The 23,884-nt window shown below is 36.7% G+C and overlaps 1 protein-coding gene across 1 annotated transcript in view; it reads left to right on the top strand.

Annotated features, from left to right (window-relative positions):
* Positions 1-23,884, top strand: part of GABRA3 (gamma-aminobutyric acid type A receptor subunit alpha3) — a 285,447-nt gene that overhangs the window by 223,092 nt on the left and 38,471 nt on the right. Inside the window, exons 6-7 of the mRNA XM_028841928.2 lie at positions 4,854-4,936; positions 21,909-22,052. Of these exons, the coding sequence (XP_028697761.1) occupies positions 4,854-4,936; positions 21,909-22,052 (227 nt within the window). The remainder of the gene's footprint in view (positions 1-4,853; positions 4,937-21,908; positions 22,053-23,884) is intronic.

Raw genomic sequence — 23,884 nt, 5'->3', positions numbered from 1 at the left:
CCCATATATTTTGATTTTCATTCCTGGGGTATATCACATTTCAATAAACTATATAATTTGCTTACTTATCTTGTTTATTTTCTGTCTTTCTCTACTGAGATGTAAATTCTAAGTGGACAACAATCTTGGTATTTTATCCCCTTATCTGTGGTTTAATTTTCTATGATTTCGGTTACCCACTATCATCCACCATCTGAAAATATTAAATGGAAAATTCTAGTATTAAACAATTCATAAGTTTTAAGTTGCATGCCATTCTGAGTAGTGTGATAAAATCTCGGCTATCCTGCTCTGCCCCACCTGAGATGTGAATCCTCCCTTTGTTCAGTAGATGCTACCTGCTCATTAGTCACTTAGTAGCTGTCTTAGTTATCAAATCGACTGTGTCATTGTCATACTGCTTGTGTTCAAGGGACCCTTATTTTACTAATTAATGGTCCCAAAGTGCAAGAGTATTGTGCCTAACTTATAAATAAATTAAACTTTATCATATGTATGTATATATAAGCAAAAATATAGTATATAGAGAGTTCAATACTATCTGTGGTTTTGGGCATCCACTGGGGATCTTTTGTTGACTACACCAGTGAATCAGGAAACTTTTAGTCAGCTCCCAGACTATGTTGAGTGATTTGGGGCAAGACATGTTCCTTCTGCTTTCTCATACATAAATATATAAGGGGATAAAACTAGATGCTTTCTATAAGGCTCTTGTAGCTCTGAAATTCTAGGAAGTAAACTATATGCCCATTGAAGTGAATAAATTGAGATATGATGCTATTAATGAATCATATTAAGACATGATTTTGCCTAGAACCCTAGCAATACTTAAACCTTATCTTGCCCAGCCTACACCTCCTCTCTGCAGACTCCAAGAGAAATGTGTGACTTTAGGAAAGAAAAGTCACTCAGTAAATCATTCATTGAGTTGATATTCATTGAATACCTACAATGTGCTAGATACTTAACTAGGATGTTAGCACACATTAAAGAAAAAATAAGATTAAAAATCCATAACCTTATAGAAAGGAAGGAAAGAAAATAGATGATAAATAGAAAACATAAATTAGAAGGTGCATTGTATTTTAGGGGTTATGAAAAAAGAAAGCATGATGAGGTTTACTACCTATAGGGAAGGTAGTAAACTCAGTGGAGATCAGAGTAAGCCCCATTTAGAAAATGCTAATTAAGCAAAACTTGAAAGAAATGCAGAAATCAATTATCCAGGTATTCAAAAGAAGAACATCCTAGGCAGAGAGCATAGTGAGTGGAAAGGCCATGATGTAAGAGAGACAGGCATGTTGACAGAGCTGAAGCAGAGTGAAGGGGAAGGTGGAAGACAAGATTATATCAGACACTGTAAGCTTTGATAAGGACTTTGGTTTTTACTCTGTAATAGGTCGGCAAACACTGGAAGGCTGTTATATAGAATATACTCTAAGAGGGAAGGGGAAAAGCAGAGATAACCTAGGAGGCTGTTGCAACAATGTAACTTTAACTTAGTGTGATGGGATAAAAAGCAACTGTTTTGCAGCAAAGGTGGAGGGGGGAGGTGAAAAGAGAGTCAGGATTGGCAAAGCATGGTAAAATGAGGGTAACAACTGAAGTATGTATGTGGGGGAGAAGGGTGCAGGTGAAGGACTAAAAATGTCATCAGATCTTCATTTGTATCCTCGTCTCCCAAAGAAGGGGCTTCCTGGATTGCCTCTTACTTTGTATCTGGTCTTCGCATAAAAAGCAAAGCAGGCCAACCCCTGTATTACGACTATAGTTCTGTGATCTGAATGCCACATTTTCAGGGGATTCTGACCTTTTTTGAAAAGCTCACTGAAAACTGCTAGCAAAAATACAACCAGATTTAGTAGAGCTTCACAAACGAATCCATGAAGAGGGAGAAAGGTTGGAAAAGGAGAGAGGACATGAAATTTTTACAGGGCTTGTTTATTTTGCTGATCTGAAGTCAGAGGCAACCATGTCACTTAAAGGCTCTGATTCTGCCCCAGCTTTCTCTTTGAAATTATTTTCTATATATAGTAAAGATAATAATGATGATAGTGATAATCCTCTGGAGTAGATAAAGCCTTTGATTTCTTTTTTTCTAATTTGTGCCTCCCACCACCCTATAAATCCCTGATATTGTTAAATGGATAAATGTTGAATGGATAGATGGGTTATGTAGGGGAAGAGGATATTGTCTCTATTCCTTTTTAAAAGTGAGGGAACTAAAGTTGCCTTGGATATTTACAAAATTTCCGAAGTGTCTGGGACAAAAGCTGAACTCTGAAGCTAGCCTGCAATACTCCACCAGTCTGACCTTATTCTTAAGGCACAAAAGGGGTTTCATGACTCAAAGAACCAGACACAAGAGAAATGTATTTCACTGAAAAACATGCTCCTTGTGTTGGATACTGAAAAGATTCCATGAGAGTTTAATAAAGAAAATTGTGTTCCTTTTCTCCACTTATATTATTATTTCCAAGACACTGCCTCTTACGAGTAATGCCAAGGGGAAATTACTTTATGTCTAGCCAGCAGTTCTGGGGACATGGAGAATAAGACCACAACAAATAGACTATCAAAGCAGGATGCAAAGGCAGTGATTTCTGATTAGGGGCAAAACTGATTTAAAACTTTTCTATCTTTATTCCCATCCACTTCTTCCTCAACCCACCTAAGCACAGAGGAGAGAGAAAAAGCAAATGTTTGTAGGTGCAAGGTACTTCACAAACCAAATTATGTTATGCTCTTTTCATTGATTCTTAAACATGTCAACGCTGTCTGACCTTCTTACCCTCCTTATCTCCCTTCCCATAGCTACGATGTTCAATATCCCTTCAAGTTTTTTCTGCAATAGAAAGCATTCTGACTGTATTCAGGCTAATGTACTCAACTCCTGCCCTGTGTCAATGGTTAACTGCATATGTGAGGGTTAGCTTTCTCTTCCTATAGCAGTGGTCACTATGAGGGCAACAACTGTGGCTCGTGCCTCTGGTTCTTCCTTCTTTTCTTAGTATCTTCCCATGACTACCTTATATATAGAACATACTTGCTCAAAGATAACCAAAGATAACTAGAGCATCTCTCATATGACTTAAAGATTACTGAGGGCCTGAGGAGACCGTTACCCTCAGATGAATGGAAAATTGTTAGTGTAGAAAGAACACCAGATTGCACTGCAGCTCACCAGGTTGTGTGACTTGAGAAACTCAATTTAACACCATGAATTCTTATTTATGAAATGAAGATGATAATAATGTCTGCAATATGTCCCTCACAGGGTCACTATGGGGAGCAAATGAGGTAAATAGAATACTTAGTTCCAGGCAACCAGGGTCCTTACATCACAAATGTTATGGTAGGCCTGAGTGGAATTACTGATGGGAATGTTCTTTAGAAGTTGTAACATGCTGTGAGCATCTCATAGGTTATTATCAATGATCATCATAATGATAACAATTATACATTGAACGTTCTATGCCTTCATAGACACATGGATGTCTGTAATTTGACAAGACATATCTCCTGGTATCTCACTCTCATTAACCAAAGAAAAATCATGTTAAGCAGCAATAGCCTGTGGATATCTTGTTAAGATCTTGCTTCCTAACACTGTTACAGTAGCACTGTGATGTGAAGAGTGAGAAATGGAGACCCCACACATGGGATCCCTTTCAGGCACTTCTTTACTTGTTGCCTCAACAAAACACTTCCCTACAGGCTTCTTTGGTAATTGCATAGAAGTGAGGCGTATTCTTTTCAGTCTCATATATTGATGTTTTATTAGGCAAGATTTCTGGTCCTAAGGAGTACTTGGGCCCTGAAAATTATCAGCAGGAGTACCTATCTAAGGGAAGAAGCCATTGGGGGAATGGGTGACATTATAATTGATAATCAGTTTCTCAACTTATTAGAACTCCAAAAGGATGGTGGGGGTTGAGTCCAATATAACCAGTAAGTATAACAGCTAGTTAGAAGTAGCTCATGAGAGCTAGCTTCCAAGCAACTCTAAATTTTTGCTGCGTGAGCCCCATTTCTACATAGGAGGCTACTATCTAGCCCAAGGAAAGTTAAGTCTTGAAAAAAAATTTAAAAATCAGAAGGGAAAACCTTGAAATAGACTATTCAGGGAGACTATTGCAGGGGAGTGAGTATGTAAACATGTCATATACCATTCAGATTTCCACCGAGCAATCCTTCCAGCATCTTTTCCAAATGTTGCCTCTGTTAACAGAGTATGAGCTCTTTAGACTTGACCTCTGAGGTTTCTGATGTCCTCCATCACCTTTGTATTTTTTCCTGGAGTGGTCAGTTTTCGTGTGTGTGTGTGTGCGTGTGTGTGTGGTGTATGTGTGTGTGTGTGTTCCTGTGAGCAGCAGAATTATCTTTTTCGTCTGTTAATGATCAGGGTAAAGATATTCTTTCTACATACCTCTTCTCTTCAGTGCAATCTTTAAATTGGTTAACTCACAGAATCGCCTGCTGAGAAGAAATATTTCAGAAATAATTAAACTGCGATCAGGAGTGAATGAGTCAGAACCTGGTGTTTCCAGGCTTCTTGGGGGGTGTCTAAGGAAATACAGTTAGGGTAGAAAAGATATATCTGTTTTTCAAAGGTGACAGGATGGGATTCAGATATGATCCAAAAATATGAATACTTAATGCCTCTTTGAGAGGCTATCTAGTTCATTTTATCCATCCTTTGTGTTCATAAAGACTTGAATCTCAGTGAACCTAAACAAACAAAAATCTCGTTATTCTTAGGAACACTCCATTGCTGCTGAGTGAGAATACAACCCTGTGTTTAATAACATTTATTTTAGCTTAATTTCATTTTCTGTTTGCCCTTCTTTTAGGTTAACAATTCATGCCGAGTGTCCCATGCATTTGGAAGATTTTCCCATGGATGTACATGCCTGCCCACTGAAGTTTGGAAGCTGTATGTATTTTTTTTCTCTCTCTCTCTTTTGTTTTTTTTTTTTTTTTTTGCCTGATCTTCCAAAAGAAACGTAACATAGTCTATTCTGTCCGCTACAAGTTCCTAAAGCTGAGGCTTTTAATCCGGGCTGATATTGGGGTGGGTCAGAGAGTGGGGTTGAGTAGTACTAAGTAATCGGGAGGAGGAGACTAAGCCTTTAACAAGAGTTTTCTTTCTAAGAAGCAAACTTTATTTTACCATTTCAGACTAATTTCTCTGCCACTAGATTGAAACATTAATGTCTGTTTCCTAAATTGCCCAAAGGAGAGAGCAAGACAGAAGTGATATAAAATATAGTCACAGCTACCTAAGGACAGGATATGTCAAACAGAATGTGGTTATATTTTTTGAAGTGCATATTCTACCTGCATCTTCATATACTTCTATCCAATTCTTAACAGTGTATGATAGGCGGGAAGAGACTCTGAAGATTTGCTCACTTTTGAAAGTATTACCTTTTCCAGTAGCTGTAAATTTTACAGAGAAAGTAGTAAATATATAGTCCATTTTCAAATGAATTAGAAAAATCAACATTGCATAGAATTTGAGTGAGTTTTTTTTTAAATTTATTTATTATTATTGTACTTTAAGTTGTAGGGTACATGTGCATAACGTGCAGGTTTGTTACATATGTATACTTGTGCCATGTTGGTGTGCTGCACAGAGTCATCAGAGTAATATATCAAAATCTGTGTTGATCACGTCAAAATTAAATTTAGCTGTGTTTTGAAACAGAAAGTGCATTTGAAAAGACCCAAATAATTAAGTTCAACATGTTTGCTCAATCATTAGTTTTTCAAATCTTTATAGACTATCTTCTGTGTGCTAGGTTGTATTCTAGGAGCTTGGAATGCATCCACGAATAAAACAAAACCCTTGCCCTTGTGGAGCTTATATTATATAGAGAAGAGTGATAGTGAAAGATAAAATAATGGATTAAAGGGTAAAGCATAAAGCATGTTTTAATGTGAGAAGCAACATGGGAAAACATAAAAGTACTGCAGAATTAGGGGAAACATTCATTCCTAGGTGGAGATTTGTGTTACCATGAAATTGAAAATACGGTGATTAGTGTCACCCTAATTTTTTAAAAGTAACATTCAAGCAGAAATATTAAGAAAATAGAAAGCTTATCAATGCATAGGTATATATGTATATATGTGTATATATGTATCTATATGTACATATATATGTGTATCTATATGTACATATATATGTGTATCTATATGTACATATATATGTGTATCTATATGTACATATATATGTGTATATATGTACATATATATGTGTATATATGTGTGTGTGTGTATATATATGTATATATAGTGCTCTGAGTAGAAGGAACAACCAGGAAAAATACCTTATGTCAGAAAAGTGGATGACTTGTTCAGCCAGTGTGGCTGGCCAAAGTCAGGAAGGGGAGAGCAGGAAAAGAGGATGAGACCAAAGTGGGGGGCAGGTAATCTGAAGTCTTATAGGCCATTAAAGGGCTTTGAATTATATTCTAAGGAAAAATGAAGAACAATTAGAATATTTTAGACAAAAGAATGGCATTATCTGACTCATGTCTTAAAATAATTACTAGGAAATTTTTTTTTTCTTTTTTTGAGACGGAGTCTTGCTCTGTCACCCAGGCTGGAGTGCAGTGGCCAGATCTCAGCTCACTGCAAGCTCCGCCTCCCAGGTTTACGGCATTCTCCCGCCTCAGCCTCCCCAGTAGCTGGGACTACAGGCGCCCGCCACCTCCCCTGGCTAGTTTTTTGTATTTTTTAGTGGAGACGGGGTTTCACCGTGTTAGCCAGGATGGTCTCGATCTCCTGACGTCGTGATCCGCCCGTCTCAGCCTCCCGAAAATTTTTAAATGATGTAAGTAGAAGAGGGATCAAACCATGTGGAGCCCAGGTAGGAGGTGACTACAATATTTCTGGGTAGGACAGAGTTGTTTATTGGTGAACAGTGTTCCCTTCATTAACAACTATAAAACCTAGAACCATAAAACCGTAAAGCTCAGTGAAGCTTGAAGTGCCTAAAATTCTGGAGATAGGGGAGAGCCTCTCATAGATGAAGTTGTAACCTACAACTTTTTCATCTCTGGGAGCATTTGCCAATTCTGGCCTTGGATAGCAGCTTACCGGGCATAGGGCTCATACTGGTGGATGAGAAGAAACAGCAATGATTTGATGATCACACAGGGCTAGGGTGACACAAAGGAAATATCTGAAACATGTCAAATTAATGGCTGATCTCCCTCTCAATATAATTGGTGAATTTTGAATTTGCACGGAGCATGAGGACAAAAGCTAATACGAAAAACGTTGAAAAGGAGAGCTTCCTTTTCTGCAGTCTTCCAATACTAAAAAAAAGAAGCCATGCTAAACTACTAGTTTAAAATCCTAGAGAGCTATATCCTAGGAACAAGGCAATAGCAAAGACAGACTAGATTTAGTAAAAACTATAACCCAGCACAAGTCCGTTATGAGATTAAGGTAATAATTCTCCCATACTATCTGTATAGCAAAGTAAATAATGAAGCCTCTATGGTGGAAAAGAGACTTCTCTTTGAAAATACTACAATTTTATACACAATGTATGGAATTCAATGAAAAATCAATAGTCATATGAAAGGCAGGACCATGAGACCTAAAACCAAGTTTTAAAACCAAAGCCAAAAACCAAAATATATAAACAGACCTACAGGTGATTTAGATGTCAGAGTTTGTAGATAAGGACTTTAGAAAGCTATGGCTAATATATTCAAGAAAAAAGGGAAATGATTACTAAAGCAGGTCAAATACCTGTATAATTTTAACAGAAAATTGGAACCTATAAAGAAGAATAAATTAGAATTACAGAGAAGTACAATATCTAAAATTCAGAATTCAATGGATAGATTTGACAAGCAGAAGGCAGCATCAGATGACTGAAAAACTGATAAATAGAAAAAAAGCAGAACTGAAGGATAGAAAGATAAATACAGAAACAAGTAAAAAGCATGTGGGTCACAGTAAGGGAATATAAATCATCCTATTATAAAGACGCATGCACATGTATGTTCATCACAGCACTACTCACAATAGCAAAAGCATAGAATCAACCTAAATGCCCATCAATAATAGACTGGATAAAGAAAATATAGTACATATACACCATGGAATACTCTGCAGCCACCAAAAAAGAATGAGATCTTGTCCTTTGCAGGAACATGCTTGGAGCTGGAGGCCATTATCCTTAGCAAGCTAACACAGGAACAGAAAACCAAATACCGCAAGTTCTCACTTATAAGTAGGAGCTAAATGATGAGAACACATGGACACACAGAGGGGAACAACACACACTGGAGCTTTTTGGAGGGTGGGAGGAGAGAGAAGATCAGGAAAAATAACTAATGGGTACTAGTCTTAATTACCTGGGTGACGAAATAATCTGTACAGCAAACCCCCATGACACAGGTTTACCTATGTAACAAATCTGCACATCCTGCATATGTACCCCTGAACTTAAAATAAAAGTTAATAAAAGAAATTACAATGTGTAATTTGCAGAGGATAAACAGGCAGATAAAGGAGCAAAAGCAATAATTAAGTAAAGGCCAAACACTTTAAAACTGATGAAAATTATCAGCCCTAATACTCAAGAAATCATATAAACATGAAGCAGCATAAATAGAATGAAAACATTTCTTATTCTAAAGTTTATATGGAAATATTTAAAGTAACAAGAATAGTTAAGGTGATCTTAAAGAATAATAAAGCTGGGAAATTTACATTAAAATCTAATCTGATATCAGATACCTAGAGGTATTTTGAAGTTACAGTAATTTAGAAAAGGTATTATTGCTGCAAAGTAGACAAATATACTCATGGAACAGAATAGAAGAGAGAGAGAATGAGAGAACGAGAGAGAGAGAGAGAGAGGCAGAGAGAGAGAGAGATTCATCTTGACTCTTATGTCACATGATAAGCAAAAATAAATTCCAGATGGTTTGCAGATCTAAATGTGAAAGAGTGAAAGGTAAAACAATCCAGCTTTTATTAATAGAAGAAAGCATAAGAGAATGTCTCCATGATCTTGGAAAAGGTAGAGGTTGCTTACACAGGACATAGATTATCATTATCCATAAAGGTAAAATAGAATGACTTAAAATATATTAAAAATTAAGAAATTTTCTTTATTAGAAGATCATTAAGGGAGGGAGTAGAAGCCACAGAGAGGGAGAAAGTATTTGCGTTGCATATGCATAACAAAGGACTCAAAAGCATAAGGCATCCTACAAATCTATATAAAAAGTATCTGAAACCTTGATAGAAAAAAGGCCAAAGTCTCTAATGGGCACTTGTTAAAACAGTTTCCCAAGCTCACAAACACACACAGACAGCAGGCACGCACATGCACATGCACACAGGCACAAACAGACACACACACACAGTGCTGATTGTATTAGTCAGCAGAGAAATGCAAAATAAAATCCAAAGGCTACCAGTACACACCCATTAGAATGACTAACATAAAAAAGACAGAAAATACCACTTCTTGGTGAGGATGTTGAGCAAATCTGTACTCTCATGCACAACTGATAAGAATGTAAATTTGTACCAAGGTTTTTGAAAATTGTTTGGTGCTATTTAACAGTGCTGTACATGTGCATATCATATAACTTTGCATCTCCAGTCCTGAGCATAGTTCCAAACAGGCATCATTGTTTATGTATACCAAAAGGCATATTAAGAATGTCCATAGCAGAGCTAATTGTAATAAACTCCACTGGAAACTCCCTTAATGTCCATCAGAATGGAATAAAAAGCTGTAGCATAGTCACACAATGAAATACTATACAGCAATGACAATTATATTACACTCAACATGGATGAGGTCACAGCCACAATGCTGAGCAAAAGCCAAATACATAAGTATATACATAGTCTGATTCTATTTATACTATATACACAAACAGGCAAAACTAATATGTGCTGTTAAAAGTCATTATTCATAGAACACTTTCAAACTTCTTAATGCTCTTTATTCATAATACGGATCTCTAACTTTTAATAAATAAAAATATTAATAGTAACTTTAGAAGTATTCATAAAGAGTGGTAGTATATGAAAGATTACTCAGACACTGGAAAATGATAGCAAACTGATAGTATTTGAATAACAACATTTGAATTTCTTAATAAAGTAAACAGCACTACACAGAATCACTCATCAAAATTGCCAGTTTAAGGATTTATTTTGCTTCTTAAACTTGTTATTTATTAGAAGAACACTCTCAGGGTTTGTGTATAGTATACTATGCATATGGTGTATAGTATTTTATGCATTTAGAATACTGTGTGTGCAGTATACTATACATATAAAATACTATGTGTATAGTATACTTATGTATATAGACTTACTAATATTAAATATTCAAAAATTACCATCGGCAGCATAAAGGGCCATTAACACACTTATAATAAGCAAAATCAACTGATCAGGTTGTGACCACTTTAATCCTTTGTACTTCTGTTCTGACACCTGAGAATTTCAAAACTTTAAATCAGTGTGACAGTGTTTCCTGCTCTTGGTTTTGAGTTAACATCAATAGATTCCTTCAAACTAGTAAAGTCTCTATGTCTATTGTTAAGCTTTAATTCTTACAAGATCATTATAATACTTTTTTTCTATTTTTGCTCATTTCTCAAGTATTTTTCTCTGGATTTGATATTCAGAAAAATATGTATCTTTCTCAACACAATGTCAGGAAGGAGTTTCCACAGAGAAGCACTAGTCAGGATAGTGGTTACCCTTGGTGAGGGTTGTTATTGGAAAGGGAAGCAAATGATACTCCTGGGTGCTGATTATCTGGAATGTAACTTTGGTGTTCATTAAAGAGATCTGGATTGGAGATTTAATTTAGGTGTCATCCACATAGATGATGTTTACAGTCATACAGCTAGATGAGATCACTACAGAAATGACTATATACAGAGAAAAGAAGAGAATCAAGGAAGGACTTTCTTTTTAGACATGGTAACATTTAGAAGCTAGAAAGAAGAGAATAATTTAATAAATGTGAAGACAAAGGCAGGTGACGTATGAGAAAATCTAAACAGAACGTGTTGTCCTGGAGGCCAAATAAAGTACATCAAGAAGGAGAGTGATTTAAATTCTTAAGTTCCTAAGTGGGCAGTTAAAATTAATCTTAGAAAACCTTTAGTGAGGAAGCAATTCTGGAATGACAGAGTTAGAACTTCTAAAATCCACTCCTCCATAAAAGCAAGGAGACAATTTTCATACATTGTCAAAATAAACTTTCTCCAAACTTCGGAATTTAACAAAAGTCTCCTAACACTCTGAAGAATGTTATTCAAGAAAAATGATTAGTTCTCAGTAAGACCAGGGAGCCCTATTCCCATCTTCTTCTTCCCTCCTCTGTAGAAGCCTTGAAGATTTTGTCATGATGAAAAGGTCAATCCATCAGAAAGAAAAATAACAAGTATAAAGAAATACACACTTAAACACAGAGCCCCAAAATACATGAAGGAACACTGATAGAACTGAAGGGAAAAATAAGACAATTTAACAGTAATAATTAGAGATTTCAATATTCCACTTTCAGTACATAGATAGAACAACTAGGCAGATCAACACAGAAATACAAGATTTGAACAATTCTATAAACCAACTAGACATAACCAACATCTATAGAGCGTTCCACCAAACAACATCAGACTGTACATTATTCTCAAGTGCACATGGAACATTTTCTGAGATAGACCATATATTAGGTCATACAGTAAGACTCAATAGATTTAAAAGTATTGAAATCATACAAAGTACATTTTCTTACCCAAAATTAGAAATCAGTAAGAAAAGGAAATTCCCAAAATTTACAAATATGTTGAGATCAAACAACACATTCTCCTCTTAAATAGACTGATCCAAATAAAAAATCACAAGGGGAATTAGAAAATATTTTGAAACAAATGAAAATGATGACATAACATACCAAAACTCATGGGATGCATCAGCTTAAAGAAGTGCTTAGAGGGAAATTTATCATTGTAAAACCTATATTTAAAAGAGAAATCTAAAATCAATAACCTGAACTTCCACCTTAAGAGACTAGAAAAAGAAGACCAAACTAAATCCAAAGCAAGCAGAAGGAAAAAATAATAAATATTAGAGTACAAATAAATAAAATAAAGAATTTTAAAAATTAAAGAAAACCAAAAAATCTAAGTTATTTGAAAAGATCAGCAAAACTGATAAACCTTTCACCAGACAGACAAAGCAAATAAAAGAATAGAATCACATTACTAAAAGCATGAAAGAAGGCACATCATGCTTGCCTTACAGAAATAAGCAGGATTTTATGGAAATACTATGAGCAACTGTACACCAACCAATTATATAACCGAGATGAAATGAAAAAAAGTCATAGAAATATACAAACTGATGGAACTGACTGAAGGAGAAATATAAGTTTTCATTGACCCTATACTAAGTAAATAGGTTACATTAGTGATTTAATAACTTCTCACAAAGAAAAGCCCAGGCTTAGATCTAATTGTACAAAACATTTGAAAAAGACTTGATACCAATCAATACCAGGGTTTCACAAATAATTCTTCCAAAATATAGAAGGGGAAAGAACATTTCTTAATTCATTCTACGAGGCTAGTGTTACCCTGATACCAAAACCAAAGGTCACTAGAAAATACAACTATAGACAAGTATTTCTTATGACTATAATCATAAGACAGCCATAAGACACAAAAATCTTCAACGAAACTCTAGCAACTGATTCAAGCAACTTATAAAATGGATTATACATCAGTTTTAAGTGAGATTTATCCCAGGAATACAAAGTTGGCTCAACAACGAAAAACTATTCAACATAATATGACATATTAATAAAATGGACAAAAACCACACGATCATCTCAATACATAAAGAAGCATATATACTCTGCACTAGAAATTCAAAATTTTCTTAATTTGCTAGTAATTAGTGGCTATAACTTGTCCTGTCACTGTGAATAATAAAAGTTTTGAGAATTGCAATTATTTGATTAAGTTATAAACCAATATAGTACCTGTTTCCATTTGGTTTTATATATACCAACCTCGGACTGTAGCTTTCAGATTCATCAGAATGCCTAAATTTTTAAAAAATTATTTTTGTTTTAATTGACAAATAAGTGTGTATACTTTTTGGGTACAATTAGATGTTTCAATAAATATATATATTGTGTAATGATCAAATTGGGGTATTTAACATTTCCATTATCTCAAACATTTATCATGTGTTTGTGATGAGAACATTCAAAATCCTCTTTTCTGGCTATTTTGAAATATATCATACAATATTTTTTTAAATATAATCAGCCTTCTGCACAATAGCACACCAGAACTTATTCCTTCTATCCAACTATACCTTGTACCCATTAATCAATCTCCCACCATTAACCAAGCTCTCTCCAGGCCCTCTCTCTTCTCCTTCCCCAGCCTCAGGTAACCGCCATTCTACTCTCTACTTTTATGATATCATCTATTTTAGATTATGTATATGAATGATACAATGCAATATTTGTCATTCTGAGCCTTGCTCACTTCATTTAACATAATATCTTCCAATTTTATCCACATTGCCACAAATAATAGAATTTCATTCTCTTTTTATGGCTGAATAGCATTCCATTGTGTGTGTGTGTGTGTGTGTGTGTGTGTGTGTGTGTGTGTGTTTATATAACATTTTCTTATTAATTCATTCATTGATGGACACTTGGATTGATTCCACATCTTGTCTATTTTGAACAGTGCTAAAATAATAATTGAAGTATAGATATCTCTTGAACATACTCTATTTATTTTGGGTGTATACCCAGTAGTGGAATTGCTGGATATTATGGTAATTTGGTTTATAATTTTTTGAGGAAACGCCTTACTTTTTTTCATAGTGGCAGTACTAATTTGCATTCTCACCAACAGTGTATAAGAAAGAGTTCCCCTTTATTCTCATCTTTTCCAGCACTTGTTCTCTTTTGTCTTTTTGATAATAGTCATTCTAACCAGGGTGAGGTGATATCTAATTGTGGTTTTGATTTACATCTCTGTAATGATTAGTGATACTGGGCATTTTTTATATACCTGGTGGCCATTTGTATATCTTCTTTTGAGAGATGTCTATTAAGGTCTTTTGCCCATTTTTAAAATCAGATTTTTTTATATTGAGTTATTTGAGTTCCTTATATATACTGGATATTAACCCCTTATCAGATGTGTACTTTGAAAATATTTTTCCCATTCTGTGTATTTTCTGTTCGCTCTGTTGGTTGTTTCATTTGCTCTACAGAAGATTTTTAGTTTGATAAAATTCCATATTTCTACTTTTGTTTTTACTGCCTGTGCTTTTGGATTCTTATCTAAAAGAACCTTGCCTAGATGACTGATGGCATGGAGAATTTCCCCTACATTTTCTTCTAGTAATTTTATAGCTTTGGGTTTTACATTTAAGTCATTAATCCATTTTGATTCGATTGTTTATAGTGAGAGATAAGGGTTTAGTCTCATTCTTGTACATGTGGACATGCAGTTTTCTCAGCACCATGTTGAAGAGGCAATGGGATTCATCCCAGGGATGCAAAAATGGTTGAAAACATGCAAATGAATAAATGTGGTACATGACATCAACAAAATCAAGGACAAAAAACACATGGTCATTTCAGTAGATGAAGAAAAAAATATTCAATAAAGTTCAACATCTCTTCATGATGAAAGCTCTTAACTAATTAGGTATAGAAAAAGAATGTACCTCGACACAATAAAGGCCATATATGACAAACCTACAGCAAACATCATACTGAATGGAAAAGGTTGAAAGCTCTTTTCTAAGATCTGAAACTGTGAAACAAGGCAAGGATACCCAGTCTCACCACTTCTCACAACTACTGGTGAGAAGTCCTAGAAGTACTAGAAGTCCTAGCCAGAGCAATTAGGCAAGAGAAAGAAATAAAAGGCATCCAAATTGGAAAGGAGGAAGTCAAATTGTCCCTATTTGCAGATGACATAATCATATAAATAAATATATATATATCCATACACACATACATATATGTGTGTATATGTGTGTGTTTGTGTGTGTATATATATCCCTAAAGAACTAAACAAAAAATTGTTAGAATTAATGAAGAAAATAAGCAACATGGAAGGATACAAAATCCACATACAAAAGTCAGTACCATTTCTATATGTCAATAGTGAACTATTTGAAAAAAGAAAGTGATTCCATTTACAATAGCTACAAAACAATAATATTCCTAGGAATAAATTTAACCAAGGAGGTAAAAGATCTCCACAATGAAAACTATAAACACAAATTAGAAAAACAGAATAAGACACAAATAAGTAGAAAGAGGTCTTATGTTCATGGATTGGAAGAACTGATACTGTTAAAATGTTCATGCTACCCAAAGCAAGTTACACATTCAATACAATTGCTATCAAAACACCAATTACATGCTTCCTGAAATAGAAAAAAAATTCTAAACTTCATATGAAACCACAAAAGACCCAAAATCTCCAAAACTATACTAAGCAAAATGAATAAACCTAGGGACATCACACTACCTGACTTCAAAATATACCATGAAGCTATAGTAACCAAAACAGCATGGTAGTGGCATAAAAATTGACACATAGAACAATGGAACATAAAAAGACACATGCAGTTGTATGTTTATCACAGCACTATTTACAATAGCAAAGTCATGGAATCAACCTAAATGTCCATCAGTGGATGACTGGATAAAGAAAATTGGTACATATATGTATGTACACACACAAACACATACACAGACACCATGGAATACTACTCAGCCATAAAAAGGATGAAATCATGTGTCTGCTGCACCATAGATGGAACTAGAGGCCACTATCCTCAATGATATAGTTCATAAACTCAACTACTGCATATTCTCACTTGTAAGTGGGATCCAAATAATGGATACACATGGATACAAAGAGTGGAATAATACACACTGGAGATTCCAAAAAATGGGAGGGTATGAGGGGGTGAAGATTGAAAAAATACCTGTAGGGTGCAGTGTTTAGTATTTGGGCAATGGGTACACTAAAAGCTCAGACTTGTTCACTACACAATATATCAGTTTAACAAAACTGCACTTGTAGTCTCCAAATCTATAAAAATAAAAAAATAAAGGAATAAAGAATACAGAAATAAACCTACATATTTACAGCCAACTGATTTTTGACAAAAGCACCAAAATACACACTAAGGGAAGGGCAGTCTCTTCAACATATGGTGCTGGGAAATCTGGAGAATCCTTGGATTTTTACTATGTCCAAACCAAACTTAAGTTCTTTTCACTAAAACTCTTTGTGTTCTGTATCTTGGTTTAGATCCTGTATTCTGGTTACTTACCTCCTCAACCTTGTATCATATCCCTTTCCCCATTACACTGGCCTTCTGCCAGTTCCTAGAACTCTTTACCACATAGAAGACTTTGCATTTGCTGGTTTTGGGGAGTTTGGGAGGTTTAGTTGTTTTGTTATTATTTTGGCCTGAAATGTTTTCCATCAAGCTCTTGCATGACTGACTCCTTCTCATTTTTAAATATTTTAGATTAGAAACTACCCTCAGAGAGATCTTCTCTTATCACTGTATCTAATGACGCCCTTCCTCACCCTGTAACTCTACTTTATTTTCTTTATAGCATGCACCACTATCTGTTACTATATTATTTATTTACTTGTTTATTGTCTGTCTTTTCTCACTAGACTGTAAGCTCAATGAGGTGATGGGGCCTCAAATGATTTATGACCTCTGTGTCTTCACTATCTAATATGATGCCTTGATATTTGTTGAACAGGTAACTGATTAAATCAATTTATCAAGCAAGTGGTTTCTGACAATATTTCAAAAGAAATACATTCTCATTTGTGCTAACATGGCAAGATTGTTTGTTACTTCCATTTTTCCTGGGGTGTGTTACGTACCAAGGCTCAGATAACAGAAGGAGGCATTTTGCTAAGCAACTAAAGACAAGGAGATGCTTTAGCCATTATAACTCATATGAGATATATTGAGGGGCCCATTCAGCGAGTGCAAAAGTTCTAAATGTCAGGTAGATATCCTTTCTTCAGGAACCAGTCCCTCCACCCTACCCCAGCTCCTCCATGAAAGTTCAATGATTGTAATTGAGATGAGGGGGCAGTTTTATAGGAGAGAAGCTGAGGAATTAAAGGAGCCCAAATCCATGGAGGAAGGAAAGCAGAAAGAGGCCTAACTGGGAAGAATTCTGTTCCCCAGTGGGTGAATAAATTCCATCATTATCCATGTACTTGCAAAAGCTACAATGTTAGGATCATGTAGAATCTTTTTTAAATGTCCTTTTTCCTTTCTTAACCACATGAAAACTCAAAAATTATAATCATTTCTACTTCTGAAATCGCTCCGTCCCACTCAGTTCAACCCACTGTCTAGTATATTATGCCTATGGGTCACTGACACCAAAAGGCATTGTGATGACCTTTTAAATACCGTCTTGGCTTCAGTTTCACTCTTTTCCACCAGCCATCCCTCTGACAGCCAGGGTGATCCTTCCCAAGCTTATATCTGGTCATGTCATCTTTCTCCTTTAGGCATGTCCACAACTCGTTGTGTGTACACACATGTGCATATTCCAACAGAGGTTCCCATTTGCCCATTAGAAGTTTCTTCTGGGGACTATATAATAAAAGCAAGAAATCCAGGACTGCAAAAACTCTTATTTCTTAGGGTAGGCAATTCAGACTTTTTTTTTTTTTTTTTTTTTTTTTTGAGACAAAGGCCTTGCTCTATTGCCTGGGTTGGAGTGCAGTGGCTCGATCATTGCTCACTGTAGCGTTGAACCCCTGGGCTCAATTGATCCTCCTGCCTCAGCCTCCTGAGCAGCTGGGGCTACAGGCATGTGCCACCATGCCCAGCTAATTTTTAATTTTTTTTTTTTTTTTTTGCAGAGACGGTTTCTTTCTGTGTTGCCCAGGCTGTTCTCAAACTCTTGGCCCCATGCAATCCTCCTGCATTGGCCTTCCAAGGTGCTGGGATTACAGCATAAGCCACTGTACCCAGACTAACTTGGATATTTTATCCTATTTATTAAGCTTCCTTCTGGCCTGTGACTCCAGTGATACTATTAATTCCTTTACCACTCCATGTGCTCACATACTTTTTGCCTTGACTATGTTGTTCTTTGCTAGGAATGTCCTTCTTTCACCTCCTAAAGGTGGCGTCGTCTTCTGAGTATCATTTACTTTAGGAATCCTTCTGTAACACCCCACTCTGAGCAGGAGTAATAGTGCTCACCTCTGTTTTTACTTAACACTTGTGTTTATTTCACTAGTGTGCATACTCCTATATTCCAAATTGCACTACAGCCATTGTGCTTTCTCTGTCTCCCCAAGTAAATTGTGGGCTTCCTGATGTGATGGTGGCCACTGTGCCTTCACAAACTTTGTTTACCAGTACAGGTCAGGCTCCAAGCAGACACTTGATCGAGTAATTTTCAATTTGTTTTTGTTTTCTTCTTACAGTTACTCATGTCTTTCCTGCTTTGCCCTCTATCTTATGAGAAGAGGGTATTTTTTTCTCCACAAATCCCTCTATTCCCATATATTATTGCCAAAGACATTAAATCATTGCTTTCTGCATAAAGTAAGTTGCTACTCTGGCCAAGTGAATTTTCTGAGATACTGATAGCTGCACAATTTATTGTCACATCTGTGTTAGGATCTGCTTGGATTTTCAGGGTGAATATTCAGGGCTGTCTGTGCCAGGTACTTAGCTTAAGTTAAGAGCTCCAGCAAGAAATTCATTTTCCTTTTTAGGGGTGGAAACAAAATCTTCCATTGCTTACACTTTCCATGAACAAACCTGTTTAGATTTTACACTGTCAAAATCTTGGGTAGATTGGATAGAACATGGCACTATCTTTAAACAAAAAGTGTTACAACCATCTGAACAGCAAAGGTAAGAAGACATATACAGATGATTCCCTGCTTAGGAGTAGGGGTACCCCAAGCATATGTACTAAAGATAAAAGACTCTGGGGAAAAATAAGAGCACAAGGGTCTTATGAATTCATATTTCACTGATAGTATTATGACTGCCTCATATAATATCAGTATAAATTTTAGGTAAGGGTATGAGAAGGGTTCTAAGAAGATTTCCCTTTCTTCTTGGTGATAATAGTTTAAAGGTCCACAATTCAAGCTGAGAGCCCTAGATATCCCATAAGTAGAAGAGGATGCTTTGTTTTTAAGGTGGAATCATAAGGAATCATAGCCATCTATAGGAGAAAGTCCCTAGACCACAGGTTGTAAATTGGGAGCTTCAGGTGTGATTTGTTTGATCCACACACTGTTTACAACTTTTAAAATTATTTGCTAAGATTTTACATTTGGGAGATGTCACATAAAATTCCACATTTGCTTATTATTTCACAAAATCAGAAGATTGACAACACTGGGCTCAAATCCTACATGGCTTCAATCAGTCGAAGCCAAATAGTGACTATCCCTTGTAGATGAGGATATGCTTTCCCTTTCCTCATAACCTCCATCACTTTCACCTCACTCCCTGAAAAGGGAGTCTAATATCAATTGCCAGTAATCATCTCACTTGCACTTTTGTTTTACTTACAAGAGAATTAAGAGCTCCCAGTAGAAATGAGGAAAGTGAAAGAGTTCTTGTACCATATCTATCAATTTTGTTTTTTAATTAAGACATGCTGAGATGGCTATACTTTAAACAAGATGGGAGAGTTTACATTTTCTTATAGAAATAAAAGATATTTTCCCATCTTTAAGCACACAAAGCATGCTTCTATTGAAAACATAAAACTTCATATATCAAAATTATGCTATTCATTACAAAAAACATATGATTTTTATATAGAAGAACTGCACAATGAAAATATTAATTAAAAACATTGAAAGTTAGGTTTTGTGCTTCAATGCATACACTAAATTTTATTGCTAGAAAATGTGGTTATGCATTCAGCAACAAACCTTTATAGGCATCAAAATGTTTCATAGGTACCAAACTTGTAAAAAAAAGTCTATTAATTGCATCAGAAATGTATGTGTCCAACTAGAAATATTGTTGTTGTTGTGTTGAAGAAATGACTGAGACTATATACAAGGCAAGTTATGTGGAAAAGTTAAACTTCCTGTGATATTTTCCTTTGCAGCGTATGAGAGCACAGATATAAAAAATACCATAGAGTTATGAATATTTGTTCATGATGTCAATGAGAATTTTGATGTGATTGGAGAAATTTTTAGTGTGCTACTCATCACAAACAAAGCAGGAAATTACTTATTTAGGTGTATTGAAAAAGTTTTAAAAAGTGTAATGTAAGCAGATCACAATTAGTACCCATGAATAGCTGTTAATGTCAGACTTGTGTAATGTATATCCAATGTTGCAAAGTTTTGCAGGGACCCAGCATTTATATTTGTTTATTGGCAGATTCACCAGAAATTATTTGCTTTGTGGTAAAAGGTTTAAATAGAGTATATTAGGGGTATAGTAGTTGCCACCATGAGGTAGAGGAATCCCTCTTCCCCTCTTACTTGAACAACAGGCAGCTCAAAACTTGAAGGAAAAGGGTATACAGTATGTGATCAGCTTCCCTTTATGAGCCTGGGTGCCTGAGTTAGGGCAAGTACTCACCCTAGATATAAAATCCACGGTGGAAAGAGTTAATCACATCAGGGAAGGAATCAACTCATTTCTTTAATATACTGACTAACATTAAGTAACCCCACCTCATTTCTCACCATTTCCCTTACTCACACCCCTGTTAATCTATACAAATTCTGTACTTGACATTGGAATTCTAAATGCAAGCCTTGACATTAATGCTGATGCAAAAGAAAAGGTGTCAGTTGTCTTGTTTGCATATCAAAATGATAATAAGTTATGAAAGAAAATTAATTATTGTAATTTTAATTTGGAATTTTTCTTTTTTAACTTAAAATATCACTAGTTTGAATTTTTGCTTTCTCTGATATGCTCACCCCATAATTAATTAAGTTTGTATTACTTTTCTGCCAGTTTATTTTTCTTACAGCTAGCCTGATTCAGTTATTCAAGGTACCTCTGTATTGGTCTGTTTTGCTTTTCTGTGAAGGAATACCTGAAGCTAGGTAAATTACAAAGAAAAGAGTTTTATTTGGTTCACGGTTATGGGGGTCTGTACAAGAAGCATGGAGCCAGCATCTGGTTTCTGTAAGGACATCAGAAAGCTTTCATTCATGGTGAAAGGCAAAGCAAGCCAGTGTGTCACATGAAAAGAGGGAGCAAAAGAGAGAAGAAGGTGCGAGGCTCCTTTAAAACAATCAGATTGCCTGTGAAGTAATACAGCAAGAATTCACTCATTACTGGAGGGGGGTGGCATCCAGCCATTTGTGAGGGATCTGCCTCCATGACTCAAACACCTCCCACTGGGCCCCACTTCCAACACTGGGGTTCACATTTTAACATAAGAATTGCAGGGGCCAAATATCCAAATTATGTCAACCTCTATGGCTCCTGTAGGCATTTGAGTCTGTGACATCTACATGAGATAATATTTTAGCCATCCTTTCCCCTTTCTTTCCAACAGAAGAAAAAGTTTATTGACTGTCTAGAAGACAGTCACTGAAGTATGAGAACACTTTGAGTTCATTTCAATGTACACAGCATATACTACAGTAGCTATTCAATGAGAGTTTATTGGATGGATGGATGGATGGATGGATGGATGTACTTCAGTTGAAGACAGACCACATGCCCAGAACTCTTTGAAGATGGAAGTTTTATTTCAATCTCATTTGAGTTTAGTATCAAGGGTAATCATTCTCTGTTTCCTTCAACTTCTCTTTATTGACTCTTCTCTGCCTTAGATGCCTATACAACAGCTGAAGTGGTTTATTCTTGGACTCTCGGAAAGAACAAATCTGTGGAAGTGGCACAGGATGGTTCTCGCTTGAACCAGTATGACCTGCTGGGCCATGTTGTTGGGACAGAGATAATCCGGTCTAGTACAGGTATTTAACTTATTTTATTTAACAAACATTTCTGTAACCTGTACCGCATGCCAGTCACTGTTCTAAGTTCTTATAAGTTATTTAATCTTTAAAGCAATGTTGTGACAAAGGTAGTATTATCATGAGAAAACTGAGGTATATAAAAGTTCAGTAATTTGCTCCTTGTCACAGTTATGCAATGGCAAAACGAAAACGAACACTTGTCAGATTGGCTCCCGAGACCATCCTCTTAACCACAATTGCCTGCTGCCTCTTGGAGAGTGGTGCAGAAGGTGAAGGGAATTAGGGTTAGAGTATGAGAAAAGAAAGCAGATGGAGGCCATGGTGGGCAAAGAGCTGAGCTTTGTTCCTAAAGATTGCATTAAAATAATTGCTTAACTCAGCCCGTGCTGAGGTGGCACATTAACTAATCCCAGAAAATGTCAAGCACACAGCCAGGATGTCCAGGGAGTAGCCATGGAATTATTTTCTTAAGTGGATCACGTAACTCAGAAAAAAGCTTGGCTGGCAAAACCTACTAGGTTTTATCAATGGCTAACTCTTGGATATTGACAAATGGAACTAGAGTTTTGTTCTGTGGCCTTAAGTCTGTCCATTTTGAAATGACCCCTGAGCAGTTCAAGGGGCCTGAGGAACGATATATTCTGGATCTCAACTAACCTTAGAATGTTCATCAAAATGGAGTATATGCTGGGGCCCACATATCACATAATATTTTTTTGCTATGAAATGATAGAAGCTTTCAACATTAATTTTCAAGCAACACTTGTCTGTGTGAATCCACAATTATATATGTCCTTTTATCTCATTATCTAGACATACGCTGTTCCCTCTTGTGATGTCACAGTCTGTCATCTCCTCTGCCCCCTGTTCTCCTTCCACCTCAGAATCAGGGAAGGGTGCCTAAAAAAAATCAACATTTGAAATGGAATTGAAGGACAAACAGGATTTAGAGATCTGGAACTAGTGTGGGAAAAGGGTATTCTTGACAAAGGCAACACTGAGATGTCAAAAATTCAGAAGTATGAGAGAGCATGGCCTGTTAGGGAAGCTGAAAGCTGTTCAGAGTAAGATGCAGAAGGGATAGAGAGTGTAGGGCTGCGGGGGTGGGTGGGCTGTTCCATGGGGTCCTGGGGTCATGTGTGGCAGGCCTCCGGCTGGACCAGTCCAAGTGGCACAGGCAGGCAAGGTGTGGCTGGCCCCAGTCTGAAGAATTCCCTCCCTCCAGTGGGTGAGTACTGCTGCTGGGGTCAAGTGCCTGGCTTTGGCAGAAGCAGTAGAGGTGGCTGGCGGTTGGAGTGTCTGGGCCTCCTGGGCCCTGCCCCTGTGCCCCAAGAGCACTCCTGGCTATCATTCATTGGCTTACCTGGGCCACTGCGTGGCCAGGGCTCAGAGCCCTGGGAGTGTGGGCAGGGTCAGACAGGGACCCATCCCTGGCTTACTCTGTTGAAGGTGACGCAGGGGCATTGACATACTTTTCCTGCACTGGCTGCACAGGTACTGCCAGCCGTCAGGACCCTGATCCCGGGACTGTGCAAGCAAGGAGGGAGAGGAGTCATTTGTAGGTCTCACACACCCTCCTGTCCCCTCACGTCTGCACTGGACCCCTTACATGTGTGAGCAGAGAAGCTGGCCTCCTGCTTCCAGAGGTGCCACCACCACTGCCACTGCCTGGTTTCCCCTCCCTTCCCCACCCCAACTTAAGGGAAAAGAGGAAGGAGACCCCACGAGGAGGCCAAGGCTGCAATATCTCATAGCCCAAAGTTGTGCACTGTACAGCTGGGCCCTAGAGGCTGAGGGCCTGCCCTTGCTGCTGCGGGGATTTCCTCCTC

This window comes from Macaca mulatta, chromosome X (assembly GCF_049350105.2).
Source record: "Macaca mulatta isolate MMU2019108-1 chromosome X, T2T-MMU8v2.0, whole genome shotgun sequence".
Classification (NCBI taxonomy): domain Eukaryota; kingdom Metazoa; phylum Chordata; class Mammalia; order Primates; family Cercopithecidae; genus Macaca; species Macaca mulatta.
This window is presented reverse-complemented; position numbering and strand designations above follow the sequence as displayed.